The 26,394-nt window shown below is 39.0% G+C and overlaps 1 protein-coding gene and 1 pseudogene across 1 annotated transcript in view; both read right to left on the bottom strand.

The window, feature by feature from the left end:
- Positions 1-1,856: 1,856 nt before the first annotated feature.
- On the bottom strand, positions 1,857-24,973 carry LOC127158538 (BOLA class I histocompatibility antigen, alpha chain BL3-7-like; annotated as a pseudogene).
- LOC127158531 (class I histocompatibility antigen, F10 alpha chain) overlaps positions 21,673-26,394 on the bottom strand; it is a 13,457-nt gene continuing 8,735 nt past the window's right edge. The window contains exons 5-7 of the mRNA XM_051101615.1: positions 22,201-22,218; positions 21,848-21,906; positions 21,673-21,757 (exon numbers count right to left, since the gene is read on the bottom strand). Coding sequence (XP_050957572.1) covers positions 21,857-21,906; positions 22,201-22,218 — 68 coding nt within the window. The 3' untranslated portion in view covers positions 21,673-21,757; positions 21,848-21,856. The remainder of the gene's footprint in view (positions 21,758-21,847; positions 21,907-22,200; positions 22,219-26,394) is intronic.

Raw genomic sequence — 26,394 nt, 5'->3', positions numbered from 1 at the left:
ACAAGCCTTATTCTGTCTACTCCTCTGTCCCTGCTCTCCCCAGGTCCCAGTTCATGACGCGGGTCCCTGCTCTGCCCTGGAGGGCTTCTGCATCTCCAGCTCCGCCCAGCCTCCCTGGAGGGGTCATGCGCCCCCTGCACTGCCCCAGAGGGTTCATGCGCTCCCTGTTCTGCCTTGGAGGGCTCCTGCGCCCCCTGCTCTGCCTCCTGCTCCGCCCTGGAGGGCTCCTGCACCTCCTGCTCCACCCTGGAGGGCTCCTGCACCTCCTGTTCTGCCCTGGTGGGCTCCGGCTCCTTTTGGGTGGCCTCCTGGCCTACTGGTCCTGCCTCAATCACCCGGTCCTCCGCACGGACCTGGCCCTCTGGCCCTTGCCCTGTCTTCCCCCGCCCCACCGCTCCCCTGGACTGTGGTTCGATTGGAGCTCACCACCAGATGCCGCTCTCACCTTGTTTTCGCACACGGACTCTTGCACTACACCTCGGACTACATTCCCCATCATTCAGCGCGCTGATTTGGTCTGCACCTGCGACCAATCAGTAGCGCTATAAAAGCCCCGGACTTTCATTCTGTGTGGAGTATTGTAGTTATCTTTGTAGTTTATTCCTGTCGTTATCCTGTGTTTCCTAGTTCCAAGTTTTCCTAGTTCCTACTTCCTGTGTTTAACGTTCCTGCCTGGCCATCTCGTCTCGTTTGTCTCGCCACCTGCCTGTTTGACCCTCGCTCGTTTCACGGGTTAATCTCTCGTCTTGCCCCTTAACGGATTACATTCACCGCTGGATTGAGCCACGCCTGTCTTACGGACTACTCTTGTGTCTCGCCCTGTCATACCTGTTTGCTATTGTGCCAACCCTGCCTGTTTTCGACTATGTCTCTGTCTCGTATTGTAAATAAAAGCTTGCAGATGGATCTGCTCACGTCTCGCCTCGCTCCCTCTGTTACAGGGGGTAACGCATTGTTACACAAGTAACGCAGTCAGTAACTAGTAAAGTAACGCATTACTTTTTAATTTGGAAGAAAATATTTGAGTTACTATTCCAAATAAGTAACGCCAGTTACTTTGTTTTCCCATTAATTAACTGACAGCTCTCCTGTCCCCCATATTGAAAGAAACAGGAAGCGTTGTGTGTTCTATGTAAACATGATGGTTACTGTAGTTCTAGACAAAATGTGACATGCATTTGCAGATTCAGTGTTCCTCAAAGTGAAATGTAAAGTCAGAATATGACACAAACAATAATTAAATGTTAAATAACGCAAATATCCTTTACCTATTTAATCCCAATTTATTAGCCAATGTCTTTGTTGCTGACCTTCGATGATCATTGTTATCTTTAGGTCACTTCCCTAAACCATTAGATTAGATTATTTGTATTTTATTTACAACACAGTATCATCAAAATATACATAATGAAGGTCAAATACACATTATTGAGCACCCTGATCTAACCACAGAGATGTGAACAGACTTTGTGTAGTTTCTGAAAACTGTTTTCTGAATTCTGTTCAACAAGTGAAAAAAGTAAATCATACCTGATATCTCTAAACTCATCAACAGTAGTCAAGGAACTAGAATATGTGTAGTTGAACACCTGATCTTAGTACAGAGCTCTCAGTTTGAAAGACAGCAGGATTCATCTGTTGTGCAGGTATCAGATCACTTAAAAAAAAAACAACATAAGAAAAACATCTGTGAGCATGTTAATATCAGGAGCATCTGTAATATATGTATATATATATATATATATATATATATATATATGTAGTGTATGAGTTTGTAGCCACAGACTCGCGCATTTGTACTAACGTAAAAAGGACATTTTATATCTATATATAAGTAATAATTATTGTTTTTCACGTTAAAGATCTATTCGAGAGCAGAGTATTGATAAACATGGTCTAAACATACATTCAGTGTAAACACTCATATTACATCATATTGTTAAACAATAAATAAATAACTAAATAATATGATCTTTAAGTCATAAACATAAGCATGCTTTGTATGTACTATACAATACAAAAACATTTTATATCGGGGAAACTATATTATTATTGTTAAGTGTAAACACTATTACCTTTATATCGCATCGTTTTCTATTGTACAGAACGTTAAAAAAACATCTTGGCGTCGTGACACATTTTGATGGTATGAAATGAAACGTACTTCATGGTGTTTCATTTGCTGTAGTCATGAATTATAGTTTGAAAAAAAGTCTAACTAGTAAAATGTGTACAAGTTCTGTCAAAACTTGAAAGCGAAAGCATCTCGTGGGCGTGATCTAATTAAAAATAATGAAGCAGACGGGAGAGATTGAACATGGAGTTGGTTTCATACGGATTACTTCATCAGAGAATATTTGTTTTCGGCAAGAGGGGCTTCATCTAAAAGTAAAAATATCAAGCTTTCTATAGATATATCTCTCATGTGTGTGCGTCACGTATTCTCTGAGTTTTAGTTCATTTTACTGACGCATTTCAAAAACTTACGTGTGGAGACGGAGACTGCTGAATGTGCACCCTGTTTATTTTCCTTGTTTTGCAAAAGCATAATGTTTTGTTGATATTGTGAGTGTACTTAAATAAAAGTAGATCCTCTACAGATTTAAATGATGTATTACTCTTATATGTACGATCAAAAATGAGGCAGCATTTTAGGCTCTTTTTGCTAGTGTCATGAAAATATGCAATTGGGGCCGCCCGCGCCACCGTCGACCCCAGGAGGTTAAGAAACCACAACTAGACCCTAGTGAACTGGCAAATTACAGACCCATTTCTTATCTTCCATTTATGTCTAAAATTTTAGATAAAGTTATATCTGCTCAACTGTGCTCATTCTTGCAAAAAAATGATATCTATGAAGAATTTCAGTCAGGTTTCAGGCCCCATCACAGCACAGAAACTGCACTTGTTAAAATCACTAATGACTTGCTTCTTGCGTCAGACCAAGGCTGCATCTCACTGCTAGTTTTACTTGATCTTAGTGCTGCATTCGACACTATAGATCATGACATACAAATAGATCGCCTACAAAATTATGCAGGTATCCAAGGGCAGGCTTTAAGATGGTTTAGATCCTACCTGTCCGATCGCTACCACTTTGTTTATCTAAATGGGGAGTCATCTCATTTATCACCAGTAAAGTATGGAGTGCCACAAGGATCTGTCCTAGGTCCTCTACTATTTTCGATATACATGCTGCCCCTTGTTAATATTATTAGAAAACACGGGATTAGTTTCCATTGTTATGCTGATGATACTCAACTATATATCTCAACAAGACCAGATGAAACGTCTAAATTATCGAAGTTAACAGAGTGTGTTAAAAATGTAAAAGACTGGATGACCAATAATTTTCTGCTATTAAATTCTGCTGTTAAATATTAAATTGGACCAAAAAACAATACACAGAATCTTTTGACTTACAATTTACAACTAGTCGGATGTACTGTTACTTACACTACAGTCAAAAGCCTGGGTGTTATATTAGACAGCAACTTGTCTTTTGAAAATCATATTTCTCATATTACAAAAACAGCATTCTTCCATCTTAGAAACATTGCCAAACTACGAAACATGTTACCCGTTTCTGATGCAGAAAAGCTAGTTCATGCATTCATGACCTGTAGACTGGACTATTGTAATGCACTACTAGGTGGTTGTCCTGCATCTTCAATAAACAAGCTACAGATAGTCCAAAATGCAGCTGCTAGAGTCCTTACCAGGTCAAGAAAATATGATCATATTACCCCAATTTTAAAGTCTCTGCACTGGCTGCCTATTAGGTTCCTCATCAGCTACAAAATAGTACTTCTTACCTATAAGGCACTTAATGGTTTAGCTCCTAACTACTCTACAGTCCATCACGCTCCCTAAGATCGCAAAACTCTGGACTGTTGGTAGTACCTAGGATAGAAAAGTCCACTAAAGGAGGTAGAGCTTTTTCACATTTGGCTCCCAAACTCTGGAACAGCCTTCCTGATAACGTTTGGGGTTCAGACACACTCTCACTGTTTAAATCTAGATTAAAGACACATCTTTTTAGCCAAGCATTCGAATAATGCATCTCATAAACTTTTCCTGCAGTTATATCTGATCAAATGTACTTTATTAATCTTGGTTATTAAGCTCTGGTTTAACAAATCTTTCTTTTCTTAGTTTGAACAGCAGCTACGCTAATTATGTTTCTATTTGTTCTCTGTTTCTGCCATGGGATTGACATCCCGTGGTAACTAGGAATTCACAAGCTCCAATCTGGATCCAGAACACTTAAGAAGAGATGATGCCAACCCCACAGAGGACTTCAGATGATGCCAACCGAATTCTGCTACTAATTTGTAGTGTTCTTTGTCTGTTTGATTATGTCATTAATTGATCTTTACCACACATCTCTGCAATATGTGCATCAAGCTACTACTACATATACTGTAAAAACATTACTTCGGTGTAAAGCTGCTTTGCAACGATATGTATCGTGAAAAGCACTATACAAATAAATTTGAATTGAATTGAATTGAATGATCCATTTCAACCATATTAATAAGCAAAAATGACTTTAGATAAGCATAGCATTTTTTAATATTAAAAACAAACAAGCAAGACCAGCCCATTTGAGAAAAAGTAACACAAAAGTAATGTAATGCATTACTTTCCATAAACAGTAACTAATGCAATTAGTTACTTTTTTAGGAAGTAACTCAATATTGTAATGCATTACTTTTAAAAGTAACAACAGCTGGTAACACTGGTAACAACAACTATCAAAAGATTTCCTGCTCTCACCTAATTTCTTTTTCTTCTGATACACCTTAAATCCAGCGACACCAATGACCATTAACAGGATGACAGCTGCAACAACACCAGCAAACAATAATGCCAATGGAAACAGAATCTCCTGTTTGATCAAAGGAAAACATCAGATTACTGATAGAGCCTGGTAATGTAATAGAGCTTGGCAAGAATTATATTGATCCATTGTAACAGCCAAGTGATAGTTGTAATGTTTCCTCTTTTAACCATTATTTGATTCCATAATTGCTAGAACTTGCTATAACTATGTTTTCAATAAAAACAATAATTATATTTAAATATGTAAATATAAACGTTATTTATATACATATATACTTTTTTTTCTCAAGTTTTAGTGTCCAAGATGGTTAATAACTAAAGATATTTAGCCACTATATTTGTAGTTCACCTATCTCATTTGTCTTACCACTGTTTGTCCTGATCTCATTTGCTGTCTTGCCCTGGTGTTTCACCACACAGATGAACTTGTTCTTCCACTCATCAGGTGTAACCGTGATGGCGCTCGTCTTTTGAAAGGTTCTGTCCTCATTGGGAAGAAGTTCTCCAATCTTCACATCCATGTTCTTGTCCATTTTTTTTGCCAGGTGATTGTTACTCCACTGGGGTAAAAACCTGTAGAATGACACGTGACTGGAGATGAGGGAGACTTCTGCAGCAGAGACACCTGAGGACAGACTGAAAGAGAGACAAGTGATAATAAGTACCTCTAAATAAAATACTTCTAAATTAATGAATCTGATACACTATTTTATTAATAACAGAAATAATAGAATCACAGCTGGAGCTGGTGTAGGGATGGGTTGTAACGTGGACGCTGAGGCAGAGTTTGAATCCATATGCGGTCGTTTATTATGGTATTCAGGGATAGACAAACACACAGTAGCAGGCAGAGAGTCAGAAACCAGATTGGCAGTCCGATTGAACAAACAAAGCAATAGGGCAATCCAGGAATCAGCAACGAATAAACAGGCTGTGGGTCAAAGCCGTGATAACAGTCCAATCGGGCAAACAATACAACAGGGGCAAATCGAGAGACGATAGTGAGGAGACAGGCTTTAGATTCCAACCGTGAAAGCAGTCCAATCTGGCAAACAATCCAAGGGGTAAACCGTAAACTCGTAAATCCAATAACAATGCAAAACAGCAACAGGTAATCAGGCAGAGAATAGCAGAACGCTCGGTAAGGCAGGTTAACTGGCAATACTTCGTGGAGAGCAAACACATGGCTCGAGTTTAAATAGTAGCAAACAGGAGCGACTCCTGGAGCTTGACGTGGACGTCCCCGTGGTCGTGGTGCAGGTCGGTCGGGTCTGGCTCAATGAAATTCCTCAATGAGAGATGGGTCCAGGATGTCACGGGCGGCTACCCATGATCTCTCCTCAGGTCCATATCCCTCCCAGTCCACCAGATACTGGAGTTTTGTGCATATTCAGCCCAGGGGAGAAACTCAGACCACTTGTGTTGCTCTCGACTGCAGTATGTACGTAGGTACCGGCCAATTTCCTGGTTCAAGCGTTCCACTTGGCCATTGGCTTGAGGGTGGTACCCTGAGGTGAGGCTCACGTTAATATCTAGTTGTTTGCAGAATGTCTTCCATACTTGGGAGGTAAACTGAGTACCTCGGTCACTGACGATGTCTTCAGGGAGGCTGTAGACCCTGAAGACGTGATGGAACAGGGCTAGGGCTGTTTCCATGGCTGCAGGTAGTCCTTTTAATGGGATAAATGGCAGGATTTGGAGAAACGGTCAATGACGGTTAGAATGGTTGTAAACTCGTTGGAGGGAGGAAGATCGGTTACAAAGTCAATGGACAGGTGTGACCAAGGGCGTTGTGGGATGGGTAGTGGTTGAAGTAAACCGGAGGGTAGTTCCTTGGGGGTCTTGGATTGTGCACAGATTTCTTAGGTCATGGATGGCCACCAGAATGTATTTTGTATTAGGTGATGAGTTCTAAAGATACCTGGATGCCCAGAGCTTAGCGAAGAGTGGACCCACTGCATTACGCGTTGATGAAAAGTTTCAGGTACATAATGTTTACCAGGAGGGCAGTTGGCAGGTGGTGGTTCGTGTTGGTGTTCTCGTTGAATCTCCTCCATTAAGTCCCAGGAAATAGGTGCCAGAATAACCGTAGGTGGGAGTATGGATTCAGGGGGTTGAATTTCTACGGGAAGGTCATGTGCTGTAGTTTCGAATGAATCGCCTGTAGAAATTCGCAAAACCCAAGAATCTTTGCAGTTCCTTGACAGTGGAAGGTTGTGGCCATTCAGTGAATGCTTGCACAGTGACTGGTAGCATCCATCTTGACCCCGTGATGACTTACATGATAGCCTAGGAATGACGTTTGGCTTACATGGAACTCACATTTTTCTGCTTTTACATAGAGTTCGTACTGTTCGTACATGGTCGATATGCTCTGCTTCAGACTTGGAGTAGACGAAAATGTCGTCAATGTAGGCTATCACGTACTTGTTCAGGAGATCCTTGAAGATTTCGTTAATGAATGATTGAAATACCGCTGGAGAGTTAGCTAACCCATAGGGCATCACCTGGTATTCATAGTGCCCCCTGGTGGTGAGGAAAGCAGTCTTCCATTCATCTCCCTCTTTGATTCGAATGAGGTTATAAGCACTCCTCAAATCCAGCTTGGTGTAGATGGTGGCCTCTCGTAGTTGTTCTAAAGCAGAAGGTACTAGGGGAGGGGGGGAGCGGAACTTGACAGTTACATTATTTAGTCCTCTGTAATCAATGGCAGTCAGTACTCAGGTGAGGGCTCCCTCTGCTGGCTTGGGTGTATGGTCATTATGTTTCTTTTTTTTACTGAAGTTAAAGTACTTGATTTAAAGAACACCTCTATTATTCATTTTCACAAATCACAATCTGAAATGCTTAAAAAAAGATAAAAATAATTAGAGATAAAATAATTAGATAATTAAAATAATTAGATAATAAAAATGAGATAATTTTATATTCACTTCGACTGTACATGCTGGGTAAGAACTGACATACCTGTTTTTTGCAGGCTGCTCTTTCCATACTCCACATACTTCTTCAACCACTCAGTGCACACAGTTAATCTATGTCATTCTCAAGAAGCCTCTGTCATTGTTCCAACTCTGTGCAGTTTGGATTCCCTGCGGCACTGGGGAAATATATCTCAGCTCTTTCCAATCCAGAGACACAAAGTCCTCTCCATCATATCCATACTGTTTGAATGCATTTGTTTCTCCAGTCTGATCATCCCACTCACAGCCATACATTCGCTGGACTGTGTGCACACCTGAGAAAATGTATGTATGAGTCAATGTATGTATATTATATGAAAAATGAACATACTAAATAATATTATGTTAACTAAAAAAAAAAAAAAAAAAAAAAAAAATCTGAGGGTTAAGTTTGGGAGTAAGAGCTCACAATAAAAACAATAAAAGTGCATCAATAAAAGTACATGCGTGCATTGGTGTTTTAATGTACTTTTGCCTAAACTGAAATGTACAGTTATAAATATGATCAAATTGAAAAGTGTCCCAACCTTTTTTATAGTAAGAGTAAACAACTGTCATTTGCAAACTGTAATGGTTTTCAAGAATTATATAATTCAAGTTAATCTTTACTTGGTCGTAATAAAAACTAATGCACTCCATCAAAATGAGTTACCGTTGAGGTCCAAAATTTACATCCCCCTTTCAGAATCTGTAAAATGTTATTTTACCAAAATAAGAGGGATCATACAAAATACATGTTATTTATAATTTAGTACTGACTTGAATAAGATATTTCACATAAAAGATGTTTGCATATAGCCAACAAGAGAAAATAATAGTTAGATTTATAAAAATTAGCCTGTTCAAAAGTTTACATCCTCTTGATTCTTAATACTTTGTTACCTGAATGATCCACAGCTGTGTTTTTTGTTTACTGATAGTCGTAGGTTGCACAAATTCTTTGGCTTTTCAGCATTTTTGTTTATTTGAACCCTTTCCAGCAATGACTGTATGATTTTGATATCCATCTTTTCAAACTGAGGACAACTGAGGGACTCATATGCAACTATTACAGAAGGTTCAAACACTTACTGATGCTCCAGAAGGAAAAACGATGCATTAAGAGCCGGGGGTGAAAACTTTTTGAATTTGAAGTTCAGGGTAAATTTAACTTATTTTATCTTCTGGGAAACATGTAACTATCTTCTGTAGCCTCTGAAGGTATATGATATTTAGTCAAAATAAGAAAAAATACAAGTACAAATCTTCATTCTGTTCTAAAGTTTTCACCCCCGGCTCTTAATGCATTGTTTTTCCTTCTGATGCATCAGTGAGGGTTTGAACCTTCTGTAATAGTTGCATATGAGTCCCTGTGTGAAAAGATGGATCTCAAAACCATACAGTCATTGGTGGAAAGGGTTCAAATACACAAAAATGCTAATAAAAAAAACAAAAAACACACACACAAAAAAATAATAATAATTTGTGGGACCTAAGGATTTTCTGAAGAACAGCAGGCAGTTTAACTGTTCAGGACAAACAAGGGAAATAAACACACAGCTGAGGATCATTCGGGTAACAACACAGTATTAAGAATCAAGGGGATGTAAACTTTTGAAGTCATTTTTATAAATCCAACTATTATTTTCTCTTGTGGACTATTGTAAACGTCCTTTACATGAAATATCTTATTCAGGTCAGTACTAAATAAACAAAAACATGCATTTTGTATGATCCCTCTTATTTTGTTAAAATAATTAACATTTTGCAGATTCTGAAAGGGGAATGTAAACTTTTGACCTCAACTGCATATGTCACAGTAGGCCAGATGGCCTCCAATCAGAATCTGAGTTTGCCTCTTCCAGTAATCTGCTCCCTCATTCTGTCTGATCCACTCTGTCTTTGCCACAGGTTTCATTATGTTGCTGTTAAATTACATAAACTGCTCATCATCAACCAGACCAACCGCTGTAAACTCTGGGAAGTCAATGATTCCAGACACACCAGTGTAGTAGTATTTCAGAGAGTGTTTTCCTGTGGAGAGAGAAACAAACAGTGAAAACAGTCATCATCTCACAAGACATGCTCACATTCAGCTGGATAAAAATAACTGAACTTGTCATTTATTGGAATGACTCTAGCGAGATTTATTGCTGAAACAAGGAATTTTATTTTGGTTCTAAGTACTTACATATAACAAACAATTAACATGCATCTGAACCACTGATCTATAATAGAGAACTGGATTGCTCATGATGTAACAGAAGTGAAGCCACTGTGCCGCCATATTGCTATTCCCTAGTACTCACAAACATTCTATTGAATGAATAGGAAATTATACGATTTTAACATAACAAGTCAGCGGTTTCATATCTGATGTCTCACTGTACATTCTCACAACACAAATGTCCTAAGCATGTAAACATGTATTTGTTTAATGTCATGAATTCCCTCTGCTTATTAAAAATTTACGTTCATATACATTGCAGGAGCCATTGCTAGGGTATCGGGGTCAAAATACTAGGTGCATGACACCCCTGAAGATGGCTGTATTGAAAGAGAATGAGTCCAAACCCTGATGTATATTCCCAGATCAGCCTGATAGAGGATGAAGGACACAAGGTTGCCAGTACTCATGTGTCCTGATCTGATGAGCTGACGACCGTAGTACAACATCAGAAACTGCATTCCTAATGACATCACCTGTTGGAATAAATATAATACAGTTAAATAAACACAAATGACATTGTGTCACGCTTGCACAGAGATGAGACCAGTGACAGGAGTAAACAGTATGAGTTGGATGTTTTATTAACAGAATTGTAAATGTCAGAATGCATAAAGTGACATAGAATGAGTAGCTTATCTGACAGTCCTCGTATGAAGTAGTATGAGCAGTCTGAGAAGCAGAGTGGAGCATGCGTAGCATCAACCGGAGGATCAGAGAAGCAAAGGGTCTGGAGCTAGCATAGGGGAAGTGAACGGTAGACCAGACAAGGCCTGAATGACGGGGAAGTCTATATATAGGGCGTGGTGATGAGAGTCAGGTGACTAATTAGAACTCTGGTGATGTGGAACGAGTAGGCGGTGCTGTGGGTGACGTCGTAGATGGACGTGGCTGTGGTGAATGCCTGACATTACCCCCTCCTCCAGGGGTGGCTTCTGATGCCCTAACGCGACAACGGGGTGGCCGCGACTGCGAGGGGCCGGCCGATTAGGGTGGCTGCAATGGAACTCCAGCAAGAGTAATGGATCCAGGACATCATCTCTGTTCACCCAAGATCTCTCCTCCGGGCCGTACCACTCCCAGTTAACGAGGTACTCCAGGCGACCCCCTCGACGTTGTGAGTCCAAGATCTTGTGTATGGTGAAGAGGGTTGGTCCAGTACTTCCAGAGGAGGGGGCTCAGCTTCAGCTCCAGGGGCTTCTGTGGCAGAGGGAGAGAAGGGTTTAAGAAGGGAAACGTGAAAAGTGGGGTGAATTCGATACCTGGGTGGGAGCTGAAGCTGAAACGTCACATTGTTGATCTGCCTCAGGATGCGAAACGGACCAATATAGCGAGGACTGAGCTTACGGCAGGGCAGACGTAGTCGCAGGTCACGGGTGGAGAGCCAGACGAGATCCCCAGGCTGGTAGTTGGGCGCAGCTCTCCTCCTGGCATCAGTGAAGCTCTTATGTTTACGTACTGCCTGCTGAAGATGGTGATGAGCTGAGTCCCACACTCTCTTGCTCTCTCGAAACCAGTGGTCTGCAGCTGGAACATTAGAGGGTTCCTCCATCCAGGGAAACAGTGGAGGCTGGTACCCGAGTACACACTGAAATGGTGTTAAGCCGGTGGTATCTTGGCGGAGGGAGTTCTGTGCGTACTCGGCCCACGGGAGGAACCTGCTCCAGCTGTGTTGATCGTCCTGGCAGTATGCCCGGAGGTAGCATCCAAGCTTCTGGATCTTCCTCTCAGTCTGGCCGTTGGTCTGTGGATGGTAACCGGATGACAAGTTAACAGTAATTCCCAGCAGCTTAAAGAAAGCCTTCCACACATGTGAAGTGAATTGAGGACCCCGGTCCAACACAATCTCCTCTGGAAGGCTGTAATGTCGAAATACCTGATGGAACAGATGTTCTGCGGTTACCATGGCCGCGGGTAAACCCTTCAGAGGCATCAGCTTGCAGGCCTTAGAGAAACGGTCAACTGTGACAAAAACACAGGTGTTACCTTCAGAGTCCGGCAGGTCGGTGACGAAGTCCACACCAAGATGGGACCAGGGCCTCTCCGGGATGGGTAGTGGAACCAGCTTGTAGGAAGTTGACGGGGTGAGTTAGACTTGGCACAGACTGAGCAGCTTTGGACGTACCTGATGGTATCTCGGTGCATACTGGGCCACCAGTAACGAGATTGTATGAGCGAGAGGGTCCTACTGCTGCCTGGGTGTCCAGAGCCCGGAGCCCTGTGAGCTGTGCCCAGAAGGGTTTGGCGTTGGGAGATGGGCATGTAGAGTTTACCTTCTGGGCATTCCGGCGGAGCTGGCTCCTGGAGAGTGGCTTGTCGGATGTCCCGATCCAGATCCCAGATGATGGGGCAGACGATGAGGTTGGAAGATACAATGGGTTCGGGGTCTGAAGTTGTGTCGGGAGACAACTGGCGAGAGAGAGCATTGGCGGGTATGTTCTTGGAGCCAGGTCTGTAGGTGATGATAAAACAGAAGCGTGTCAGGAAGAGGGCTCAACGGGCTTGTCTCGGGTTTAGACGACGTGCATCTCTGAGGTATTGGAGGTTCTTGTGATCGGTGATGATGGTAAATGGGTGAGTTGCTCCTTCAAGCCAGTGTTGCCACTCTTCCAGGGCCAATTTGATAGCCAGTAGTTCCCCGTTACCGATGTCATAGTTCTGCTCCGCCATGGTCAGCTTACGGGAGAAGAAGGCACAGGGATGGAGGACTGAAGAATTGCCAACCGCTTGTGATAGTACCGCTCCTACGCCGATGGTGGAGGCGTCGACTTCTACCATGAACGGGCGTTCTGGGTCCGGATGGTGTAGGACAGGAGCGGTACTAAAGGTGGTCCTCAGCTGTTGGAAAGCTTTGTGTGCAGCGGGGTTCCAGATGAGTTGTTTTGGTTTACTCCGCAGGAGGGAGGTTAATGAAGCAGTGATGGTACTGTAATCTTTAATGAATCGGCGATAGAAGTTGGTGAAACCCAGGAAACGTTGGAGCTCCTTGATACTGTTGGGTAGTGGCCACTTCTGGATTGCATTGACTTTCCCCTGGTCCATCTGCACACCCTCGGCGCTGATGTTATAACCCAGGAATTGAATAGTAGACTGGTGGAACTCACATTTTTCCAATTTGCGATATAGACTGTGTTGGCGGAGTTTCTGGAGGACCTGCTGGACGTGCTGGCGATGTTCGGCCTGGTTCCGGGAGTATATCAGAATATCAAATGGAGTCGTCATACAAAGCCATGGCGGCACAAATTTCCGGGTTCAGTCCTTGACGATAGGCACAGAGAAGTGTAGTCTCATTCCAGCCACTAGCCGCCGCCAGCGTGCGGAGCAGGAGTGTGTAATCATTCCCGAAGAAGAACCTTTTTGCAAACGGAACAGCAGATCGGAAAAATTCTGAAAAATGAGCTGTAAATTGTTCGAATGAATTAATTATGGGATTATTAGCGTTCCAAATAGCTTTCGCCCATTGGAGGGCCTTACCAGTCATAAGTGAGATGAGAAATGCCACCTTTGAACTGTCCGAAGAAAACTGTTGTGGTTGCATTTGGATGAACAAGCTGACTTGGAGAAGAAAACCGCTACACTCAGCCGCTTCACCCGCAGATGTTGCGGGCAGAGCCATGGGACTTCCTGAGGCAGAAGGTGGGGTAGGTTCTGGTCTTAAAGCCGCCTTAAAGGCATTCACCAATTCCATGAGTGGATCTGTTGTCGGGGGTGTTTCGGTGCTCATAGTCGGTTGTGGTCTGGTCTTCTGTCACGCTTGCACAGAGATGAGACCAGAGACAGGAGTAAACAGTATGAGTTGGATGTTTATTAACAGAATTGTAGATGTCAGAATGCATAAAGTGACATAGAATGAGTAGCTTATCTGACAGTCCTTGTATGAAGTAGTATGAGCAGTCCGAGAAGCAGAGTGGAGCATGCGTAGCATCAACCGGAGGATCAGAGAAGCAAAGGGTCTGGAGCTAGCGTAGGGGAAGTGAACGGTAGACCAGACAAGGCCTGAATGACGGGGAAGTCTATATATAGGGCGTGGTGATGAGAGTCAGGTGACTAATTAGAACGGATGCGGAACGAGTAGGCGGTGCTGTGGGTGACGTCGTAGATGGACGTGGCTGTGGTGAATGCCTGACACATTGTCACACCCCTGTGGACTGTTTTTGTGGTTTTCCCTATGTATGCCCTAATTTGGTCTTTCCTGTTCCGTCTTCAATTACTACCTCACTGTTTGATCATTTAATTCATTTTAAACATAATTCATTCAATTCAGTAAAAAAGTTTTAAGTTTGATGGCTTTCAGTTTAAAATAGGTTGAAGTTTAAAGTAGTTTCAAAAACCTAATGTTTGATAGAACATAATTACCATGTTACTTGCATGTTGCTAGCATGTTTCCAGCAAGATTAAAATGTTGCTAGCATGATTAACATGTTACTAACATGTTTCTAGCATGTTGCTAGCATGTTTCCTGCATGATTACCATGTAACTAGCATGTTTCTAGCATGATTAGCAGGTTGCTAGCATAATTAGAATGTTTATAACATGATTAGCACATCACTAGCATGTTGTTAGCATGATTAGTAAGTTACTGGCATGTTGCCAACATGTTTCTAGCATGATTAACATATTGTTAGCATGAGATAGATGGATAGATAGATAGATAGATAGATAGACACATAGATGATAGATAGATAGATAGATAAATAGATAGATAGATAGATAGATAGATGAGTTTAAATGAGTTTGAATGGATTAGAAATACATAGAAGGGAAGCTTGATTGAGTCTCAATGGATTCTGGGAGTTTTGACAGTTGGAGTTTGAATAGTCTTGGCTGATCTGAACATTCTGTCAGTGTAAGTCTATGGGATTTTTCCCAGTTTTAATCATCATTTTTAGGAAAACCGTAATTCTGATCAGTTAGAAAAGATATAGCACACTTGGTCAGATCAGTCTGAAGAGATGGGCTGAGATTGGAGTTTGTAGTTAAATCTCTAGGAGGTGTAGCAGTCAGAAGTTTTAATCTCAGAAGAAGAAGAAGCAAAGAAGTTTAGCATTTCAGTAAGTTGGCTTTCTCATTCTTCAAAACATCTTCTTTGATGTTCAGCAAAAAAAAAAAAAAAAGCAGCTCATACAGGTTTGAAACAAGCAGAGTGAATTAAAAATGTAATTTTGTTTTTTAAACAAGCATAATATTCAGAATTGAATGTTCAATGTGGCAGATCTAAAATATGCCTTAATTACCAACATTTCACACAGTGTTACACTCATATGTTTAAATCTGCCTTCTTTAGTTCATCTGACCTCATAGTGCGTGTTATAAATCTTTTGAGTGATGGCAATCAGTGGGGCTTCGAAGAAAGTGACCAGAGTGAGTTTCCAGGACAGGCTGAGCATCAGATACAGGATGCTGACACTTTTTATCAGGCTGCATAGGAGAATGTTCACGTTGTCACTGATTGGCTCATTAGTTTGGTGTCGACAGACAGACGTGATGTCAAGTCCCCTGACAAGGGAAAGAAAAAATCACATAGAAGACATGGTACAGAAAAATCTGAAAAATTAAAATAGACAATATGGAAAGAAATGTTGGTCTTTTGGACAGATGTCACTGATTAATTAAAAGCTTAGATGCATAAAAGCTTTACTTCTTGGACAAATTAGTCCTACCTGTCTTTTTATCCTCAAAAAATCCTATCTCCTGTTTGACCAAAGCATTAAAGAGCATAGGCGAACTCTCTTGTTCAGTCTTGAAAGAGTGCACATGAAGAGACCACCATGCAACCCAGAGGACAATGAAGGATTACAAATTTAAGAATCTGTTTAAAATATGCTGATCCTATGCATATTTGTTATAGGTTTCATTATAACAACATGAACTGAAAAAGTTATGTATATTGTGATAGTAGCAGGCAGCCCAGGCCCTGAGACAGTAACCTTTCAGTTCCTGAACATCTGGCAGGTTTTCCCAAGTTAAGTGTGAATTCAAATCTCAAGGTACAACTGTGCCTTTTGTTTAAGCACCTATGCATTTGAATGACACTTGTATGCTAAATAGATCAAGGCTGGGAAAAATCTTTAACTGAGCTGTTTTCCTGTACCACATTTGCATGCTTTGTTTAGATTGCTTCCACCTCTATGTACTCCTCCCCCTTCAAACCTATATACTCTGCTGTGCTGAGCTTTGAGAAGACCACTTTTTTGAAGACTGCAGTGCAGAGCAGCGAGTATCTGAATAAAGAGAAACTTCTGCTTCAAGATATCCAAAAACGTCTCCTGGTCTCTAAGAAAAAAATTCACAACAGTTTTGGTGCCGTGACCCGGATAGAGCTTCTCGCCAGACATCGTTCCAGACTGAATTCCAGAAACTTTTTTCAGCTCAACAACGTTTTGGTGAGTGTTACTCTATTCAAAGAACCACTACAGACCAGTACATGTGGTTAGCCTCTGCACCGCCAGAGAAGTGTTTCAGGCAGAGAAGATTAGCGTAAAGTGCTAGTAGTTTATGTTCAGGAATCCTCTGCTTTGCCAGAGAAGGTTGAATACATGATAATGTGTATTAACTAGGTTTTCCTCTGCTTTGCCAGAGAAGGTTAACAACAGTTGTTCTGTGTTAACAAATTTATCCTCTGCTTGCCAGGGAGGTGTTAGAACTGTATTGTTGTGTCAGAAAGACATTACAAAATGTTGAGAAGGAATGCTAGGCTGATTCCCACAACTGAGAAAGGTGGAATAGCTACCCCTTTATGGACAGACAATGAATTCAAATCATTGTTAGGAGAGCACATGGATTCAATAGTGACAGAGTCAGTCAGATTGGATTTAACAAAGAAATTTGGTATTGATCCAGAAAAAGTATGGTCAATTGAAGAATGCAAAAAGGTACTTGGAGCATGTATCAGAAAGAAAAACATTAAAGGCATTATCTGCTGCCACAGAGAGTTTACTTTATCCTTAGCACAAGAACAAGCTCAGTGTATTGCTAAGTTAAAAGAACAAAACAAACAGCTGCACACTCGAGTGTCCTGTCTCACTAAAAAGGTGGGCCATAACAAGGCCTCAACCAAAAGTGACTCAAACGACCAACAGTCAGATGAAAGCTATCCTGACTTACAGTCTTTGTGTAGACAAGAGGACAAATGCAATGCTAGAAGGATAGAGAAAGATTCAGCAATTTCAGTTAAAGTATGTGGAGCAAGACAAAGGGCTCAGAGTAGGGTAGAAGGTGTTGAAACTCTTCCATCTGCAACCCCCATACTCCAGTTACAAGCACTCCATACAGCGCTAGGACCTAAAGATATAGAGAGACTATCCCAGAGCTTACCTTCAGCACGCACAAATTTTTCTGAATTTAGAAGAGCATTGACTAGCAAAATGCGTCTCTACGACATGTCGTTAGCAGAAGTCACACAGCTGATGTCACAAATTCTAACTGAATCTGAATTCAACAGTTTTGAGTCTGCTGTTACTTCTGAACTACAACATGCCAGTAAAGCGGATTTGAGAGAAGGTGTTTTGAAAATTCTGAAGAATATCATGGGACCCAAAATAGACTGGTCCAGAATCACTAACTGTGTACAAAGGAAAGAAGAAACGGTGAATGAGTACAGTGAAAGGTTCTGCCAGACAGCTGTAACATACAGTGGAATAGTTGATAATTCTGAAAGTGTGCTAGATGACAAGGGACCCTTAGTCCGCATCTGGTCAGATGGCCTTGTAGCTGAGTACAGAAAAGCCTTGACATTCCTAGATCTAACTTGGACTAACAAAACTCTCAGAAGTAACCTAGACATGTTAGCTATTTGGGAAAGAGACTCTGATGTTAAAGCAAGAGTAAAGATTGCAGCAGCATCCTTTCAGGTCAACACAAAGAACCAACAGAAGCGTAAATGTCCTAAGAGGGAGGCCAGTTGTCATTACTGTGGTAAACCTGGACACTGGATGAAAGAGTGTAGGAAAAACAAAAAGTATGTAAGAGAAATGAACAGTGTAAATCAGCTCCTACTCAGTCTGCTTGCAACTCTGAAGCAGACCCTCCCCACTACACCAAACTCGTGGGGCAGCTTGCTGAGGTGCTAACTGTTAAGGTTGTGAGTTCTTAATTACCCCAGTAATCTACAACAAAGATGAAAAGATTCTTTGTAAATAGAACAAAAGGAAGTTGACTTACTCCCACTGGGGGACTCTAGTTAAGTACACTCACAGCCAAAAACAATACTACAGCACACTCCAGTCACTCACCTATCCTGTATGGGTTATGATGTTTGCTATGACTGATGTTTCATTAGAGGATGGAGTAATTGCACAGTTAAGTTGTCACACTAACTACAGGGACAGACTAGGACACACAGGCCAGTGAGGAGCCCAGGGAAGAACCGAAGTGCAACAGGCCTCGGGGGCCAACCCTGTGGTGAAGATTTCCTCATAGGTTTTTTCCCCTCATCAGTTTGTCCCCACCTCACTGGTCCATAGGTGTCAAATGACTTAAGACTAGGTCAACAAAACCACTATACGATCACTAGACTTAAAACCACTATACGATCAACAGAAGTCTAAAATTGTCTATGCATGAATACTGCTGGTCTGCTGTTTCTCTGTTTTCTTGTGTTGCAGGTTTGTGTACATGCCATGATATCTTCAAAAGCAGCATCCTGGAGTAAAGCATCACCTCAGACACCCATGAACAAGCTTCACAAGGACAAAGAGTCATCTGAGTGAATCTACGTGGGAAATGGACTACAGAAAACTACAGACTACACAGCTTTTCAGGCGCCATGGACGTCAGGACTTCCACTCTTATGCTACATGGTTTTCTGTGTCAACATGTAGCTTGTATGACATGTTACCATCCATGTCGTATGTGTCAACAGTTATGGTTCTGAAAAGAACTATCACACCTAATTAAATCTAGGACAAGACACAGAATAAGATATATGTGCCTGTAACTATTTCAAGTTACATGAATGGAAGATGGAGCTCAATGTTAACAAACATAGGCTATAGAATGGATTTATGGAGGTTTAAATTTGAATTATGTGAGAGTTATTAGAACTCTCAAAGGGGGGACTGAAGGATTACAAATTTAAGAATCTGTTTAAAATATGCTGATCCTATGCATATTTGTTATAGGTTTCATTATAACAACATGAACTGAAAAAGTTATGTATATTGTGATAGTAGCAGGCAGCCCAGGCCCTGAGACAGTAACCTTTCAGTTCCTGAACATCTGGCAGGTTTTCCCAAGTTAAGTGTGAATTCTAATCTCAAGGTACAACTGTGCCTTTTGTTTAAGCACCTATGCATCTGAATGACACTTGTATGCTAAATAGATCAAGGCTGGGAAAAATCTTTAACTGAGCTGTTTTCCTGTACCACATTTGCATGCTTTGTTTAGATTGCTTCCACCTCTATGTACTCCTCCCCCTTCAAACCTATATACTCTGCTGTGCTGAGCTTTGAGAAGACCACTTTTTGAAGACTGCAGTGCAGAGCAGCGAGTATCTGAATAAAGAGAAACTTCTGCTTCAAGATATCCAAAAACGTCTCCTGGTCTCTAAGAAAAAATTCACAACAACAAGGAGCTATGAACAAGGAGAATATTTATGCATATTAATTAATTTATATTTTATACACCATGTTTGGTAGCACATTTAGTCTTGTATGTTTCTGACACAATCATTAAACTAAAAAAATGACTACCTGCCCAATGAGAGTAGACCCATGAAAAAGATTGCTGACATGAAGCAGTTTGGTTGGTACTCTTCTCCCAGGATGTCTGTGACCTTTCCCGTGTAAAATGGAATGAACATGTCACCTTTAAAATACAAGGAAAAGATTACAAACCTATTGTTGAACTTAAAGCAGCATTATGCAACTTTCGGCGCTCTAGCGGTCAAACCCGCAGAAGAATATTCTAACCAGAGCTACTTCTCTTAGTTTATGTCTATGGCGGTTCACGCAGGTATGTGTTACTCCGCAGCGGTGACGACCCGATAAGACAAATACTCGGTTTGGAAGATGAATCCACGATGTACTGAACTTTTTGCTGAACAGTAGCTCTTCCTGTCTCATGGTCAGTGAGAGTAAACATATTGCTGCCGGATTTTACAAATTCTACTGCGTCTCTAAAGTGTGCAGATTCTGATTCATATGTCATTTCAGCTTTGGGAAGGAATCATGTTGAACATCATAGTCGTAAAATTCAGCTATTTGAAGTTAGTTAATAGATTCTAATGAAACATGAAGCCTAAATTTTAGTAACAGAATGAAAGACAGACAATGCTTGTTCTTTTTGTGAGGTTTATTTTTCCAATAGCCTAATCAAAATAACATTACATTTAGAAATCATCCAATTTATTTTATAATTCTAATTTCAACTAAAGAAAAATGTCTATATTTTACCAGGGCTCTTAAGTCTCACGCATTCACCATGAGACACACGCATTTCACACATTGTATTTCTCACGCTAAAAAGTAAGGGGTAACTTGTCCCGCTATATACTGTTAATGGACGAGGCGCAGGCTTGCAGAGTGAGTTCACAGCTGTCTTGACAGTTAAATGCCACCTACCAGCAAATATCAGAAAATAGAATTTTTTTGTTTTCGGGTAAATTACGTGATCCCGCTACAGTAACGTTCGTCACTAGGCAACATGGACGCGCACACACGGGCGCGGCAAACTGTGGAATCGTCGGTCGCGGGGCTGCCGCTTTCTCTAGCAGCGTTTTGTGCAGTTGAGGCGGTGGTGGCGTTGCGGTCACGGAGCGGACGTTGCCATTTGTACTTACTAAAAACTAACAAAATAAATGCATTAGGTAACCCATTCTTCTGTTTTTCCCCTTCATTTTAACGATTCCTGGACGAAATCACTTGCCTGTGATCAAAGATAGTGAGAGCTGATGTTGGACAATATAGCCAAACTCATGCAAAATGATTAGCTCTCCAACAGCTTTAACTAAGTTTTGGCTAACTGGAAACTAAGGAAAGAACTACATAATTTGGTAAATCTGATAAAAACAGACAAATTATCCAAATTTATTACTTTCTAAATATCTAACTAATGTTTTCAACTGTTAATCCTTTTGAAACGTTTAAAGCATGCAGGGTTAATCTTACAGTAGTGTTCAACACTGATTACTGTCAGACTTGCCTTCATCACTTTAATTAACATTATAATAATAATTTAATTTTAAAGTATATTCACCACAAAATCAGATTTAAAATCAGAAGATATAGTTTAGTAGCTATGATACCATTTTTATAATCAAATCCTTGCATAGCTATGACTGGAAACACTGGCATCTAACAATGCTATAGGGGTGGGGGGGACAGTTAATCTTAAAAAAATAAAGCATATACATTAACCCAAATATGGAAATAAATCAGTTGAATAAACGTGTCCTATTTTGTGTCGTAAACTTCTGAAACATTTTGTCTCATATTTTAGAGTAGTCAATGCAATTTGGGAAAGAAATTATTCAAATCTGTGTGAAAATATTCAGATGTAACCCCTTTGTGATTAACTGTAACTGAAGTAACTGTAATTTAACTATACATTGTTTCTCAGCAACTGTAACCGATTAGTTACAATTATTTTGTAATTAAATGATGTAATTCCATTACATGTAACTACCATAAGACAGATCAATCCCATCACAGAAATCTATGGTTGTGTTGTGTGTGTGAGAGAATGTGGACATGGACAGCAGGATCAGCATCATTTTTTCTTCATCTCTTCCACTTTTCTAGTCTCCTAAAATGGCAAAAGAAACAAACTGCATTTCATTTATTTCACATGACTGATACAGTTGCACTGATAAATAATAATAATAATAACACTTACGCATTATCTTTATGCATTAGGATCGGTATGAGTTGAGCTGTTTGATCCATCATCAGAGTCTACAACAGAAAACAACATTACAACAACAATACAACAGACTGCTCAAACAAAACTGTTTAGATTAGCACAGAATGGCATTACATATTGTTACAAATACATGTCATATTGTTTTTGTTATTGATTCAATTGCATTAAAGAAAGATATTGCAGGACAAAACTTGACTTTACTTCAGATTTAAATATAAACAGTACATAATATAAACCAGTACCCAGCAGCACAGCCTGTTATTGAAACATTTATTAATCAAATAGAGATTATTAAATAAATCAAAAAGAAATAGTAAGGAATTTACCGCTGACAGGTTTAAAGCCTGAAAAACAAAGAAAAGGTAAAATATAAGTTCATTATTTTCAAAGCACAAAAGTTTGAATCATACAATATAATAGATAATAATATCTGTTAACATCTGTCTCACCTTTCCTCTTCTGATACACACAGTACCCAGCAACACCGATGACCACCAACAGGAGGACAGCAGCAACGGCACCAATAATGATGGGAATAATGGGAAGAGACTCTGAGGAATTAGATCCTAAGGACACATCAGATTATGAAATAACTTGACAGTGTTTGAGATCAGTACAGGTGGAAATTTTTCAGCAAATACAAAAAGGAAATCTGTGATTGTGATGCCTGCAGTAGATTAGTACACATGGTGTACTACAGTGCAACAGTTGGGATTTGGAGATAAAATCCCATTTACTTTCTTAGAGGAATTGATTTTTAATGATAACTTTTAAACCATTAAAGACAGACCTACTGTGAACAAAGAAGTTGATAATCAATGGCATATGCTTTTTAAGCTATCAGCCTGCTTTATTTCAACTTATTTTGTACATAATCATGTTTAATTAATCTTGCACCTTTGTCTTTTTTTCAGATTTTCAAACACTTTTTTTTTTTTTTTGCTTCAAATCAAAGTTTGTAATGTTGTGCTTGATGATGATGAGATGGCTTATAAAGCTTTAATAAAGTCTATTTAAAATTCATATGGGAAAAACTGGTGGACACTAATGCACTCTATAGTAATCAGATACTGACAATAGCAAATATTATCATTACCATTACCATGGTTCAGTTTCATGGTCTACTCACCAAAACAATCACACTTACCATAGTTAGTTATGATCTTGTCCTCTGTCAGAACACTTCTGGTGGTTCTGCTCTTGTGTTCCACCACACATTCGTACTTATTCTTCTTCCACTCCTCAGGTTTAACATTGAGTTTGCTCATCACCTGAAAGGTTCCATCCTCATTGGGAACAATTCCACCAAGATCCACATCCTCATCATGGTCTTGTCCGTTTTTCTGCCAGTTGATTGTTACTCCACTGGGGTAAAATCCTGTAGCATGACATGCCACTGGAGATGAGGGATCCTTCTGCAGCAGAGACACTCGAGGAGAGACTGGAGAAAGAGAGAGAAAGTGCTTAAAAACAAGAGATGCAAAGCCTTCTCCTGCTGCAAATGATACAGAAATTGGGTGTGCTTGGCTTGTCTTGTAGATGATTCGTTTATCCAAACTCCAATTAAAGAACACCTCTGTTATTCATTTCCACAAAGAAAGACCACATAATCTGTAATGCTTAAAATAATCAAAACAATCAATACTTTATAAATAATTTAAAAATGAACAATTATAAAAATACTTCTAGCATACAATATTATTTAGGAAAATGTACATGCTCACAGATAGACAGTAAGATCTGATGTACCTGTTTTCTCCAGGCTGCTCTTTCCATACTGCACATACTTCTTCAACCAGTCAATGCATACAGTGCTTAAGTAATTTTTATGATTGTCGAGTTTACTTTTGTCATTGTTCCACTTCTGTACAGTGGGGATTCCTTGCTGCACTGGGGAAATAAATCTCAGCTCTTTCAAATCCAGAGACACAAAGTCCTCTCCATCATAACTTTCCTGATGGAACGCATTTGTTTCTCCAGTCTGATCATCCCACTCACAGCCATATGTTATCTGGACTGTGTGCACACCTGAAGAAGAGAGACAGATTAAATGTACCGCTATAAATAATCATGAATAATCAATTCACACAGTTAGAATAAAACTCAGTCACCCAGAAAATCCCAACATGTTTGACTTATAAAATGAACCTGCCTGAACAAATGTTGCCTCATCCAAGCTGCCTGAAGTTACAGCTAAAATACAGTGACTAATTTAACATGCAGGTTCTCTATAGTGAATACTGTGCTTTGATCCAAGGTTACAGACTGGCCTGATGTTGATTTAACTTATTGCCAGCACATTTTAGCATGATTTAGCATACTGCTAACATGTTTTAGTATGATTTAATACTTTGCTAGTATGTTTAGCACACTGATACTGTGATTAGCATGTTGCTAGCATGAATTAGTACATTGATATTAGGCATTGGTATTAGGCTAAATATGATAATATTTTTTCCCTTTGAAAATATTTTTTCTAGTATATCCATCTCATCTGATTGTTTTTGTTTTTAAAAGCTTAAAGTTTGAACAGCTGAAATTTAACTTTCTTTTATTTTCAGTAAAATCAGTGTAATATATTTTTGTTCAATAATATTTTTTATTTTATTTTGTATTTTGAGAGAATTTCACAGTACTAATTAATATTTATGCAATAATTATGATCATTTTTCCCACTGAAAATAATAATAAAAAAATCAATATATATTAATCTCATCTAAAGCATCTCTGCTGAAATATTTCACTTTTTCTCCTCCATTTCTAAAGCAGAACAAGTTCATTTACAAAAGAAGAACTATATTAAAAAGACTGTCAAGGCAAACTTTATGTTGCTTGAGAAAGCAGTTTAAAAAGTGTGAGGAAGTCGTTTTAAATTTGTCTGAAGTCATTTTAAATTCTGAAGTCGTTTTAAATTTGAATTGCTTTTAAAAGCTTAAAGTTTCAACACCTAAAATGTAACTTGTTTATTTTCAGTAAAATCAATGAAATATATTTTTATTCAATAATATTTTTATATTTTATTATGTATTTAGAGAACTTCATGGTAGTAATGAATATTTATGCAATAATTATGATCAATTTTTCCCATCAAAAATAATACTTTTTGAATATATTTTATCTCATATAAAGCATCTCTGCTCACACATTTTTTTTTCAGTAAAATTGATGTAATATATTTTTTTTTAATTTCTATTTTCATTTTGCGTTTTGTATTTTGAGAAAATTTCATGGTACTAATTAATATTTACACAATAATTATTATAAATTTTTTCCCAATGAAAAACTTTACAATATTTTCATCTCATCTAAAGCATCTCTGCTCACACATTTCACTTTTTCTCCTGTTTCTAAAGCTGAACCAGTTCTTTTCTTTCAAAAGAAGAACTATATTAAAAAAATTGTCAAGACAAACTTGGTTGCTTGAGAAAGCAGTTTACAAAGCGTGAAGTTTGAAGTCGTTTTAAATTTAAAATTTAAAACTAAAAGCTTAAAGTTTGAACACCTGAAATATACCTTTTTTTATGTTCAGAAAAAACAATGTAATATATTTTTGTTTGATAATATTTTTTTTTTATTTTGTATTTTGAGAGAATTTCATGTTACTAATGAATATTTATGCAATAATTATGATCAGTTTTTTCCCATTGAAAAATAATAATTTTTAAAAAATATTTTCATCTAAAGCATCTCTGCTCACACATTTCACTTTTTCTCCTCTGTTTCTAATATTTTTTTTAGATGTTGATAACATGTTGCTAGCATGAATTAGTACATTGATAGCATGTATAGTTGCCAGGCTTGACTAGTGAGACAGATGAATATATATTAGAAATTATAGAAAGATGAGTTTGAATGAGTCTAAATGGATTAGAAATAGTTCATAGAAAAGAAGCTTCATTGAGTCTGAAGAGATTCTGTGAGTTTAAATTTGAGTTTTGACAGTTGGAGTTTGAATAGTTTTGGCTTGTTTGAACATTTTTGCAATGTAAGTCAATGGGATTTTTGTGATTTTTAATCTTCATTTTTATGAAAACTGTAAGTCTGATCAGTCTGAAAAGATAAAGCACATTAATTAATATCAGTGTGAAGATCTGTGCTGAGTTTAGTGCTTGTAGAGTTAAAGCTCTAGGAGGCGTTAGAAATTTATACTTTTATACTTTTTATACTTTTTTTCCCCAATATTTTCATCTCATCTAAAGCATCTCAGCTTGCACATTTTTATATTCAGTAAAATCAATGTAATATATTTTTGTTTGATAATATTTTTTTTCTTTTTTCTTTTGCATTTTGAGTGAATTTCATGGTACTAATTCATATTTCTGCAATAATTATACTAATATTATACTATATTTTTACTTATATCTAATATTTACATCTAATTGTTTTGTTTTTAAAAGCTTAAAGTTTAAAAAGCTGAAATGTAACTTTCTTTTATTTTCAGTAAAATCAATGTAATATATTTTTGTTCAATAATATTTTTTTCTTTTTTATTCATTTCATCTAAAGCATCTCTGCTGAAA

Source organism: Labeo rohita, unplaced genomic scaffold, assembly GCF_022985175.1.
Source record: "Labeo rohita strain BAU-BD-2019 unplaced genomic scaffold, IGBB_LRoh.1.0 scaffold_155, whole genome shotgun sequence".
Lineage (NCBI taxonomy): Eukaryota > Metazoa > Chordata > Actinopteri > Cypriniformes > Cyprinidae > Labeo > Labeo rohita.
Note: the sequence above shows the minus strand (reverse complement) of the source record. Positions and strands in the feature narration are given on the sequence as shown.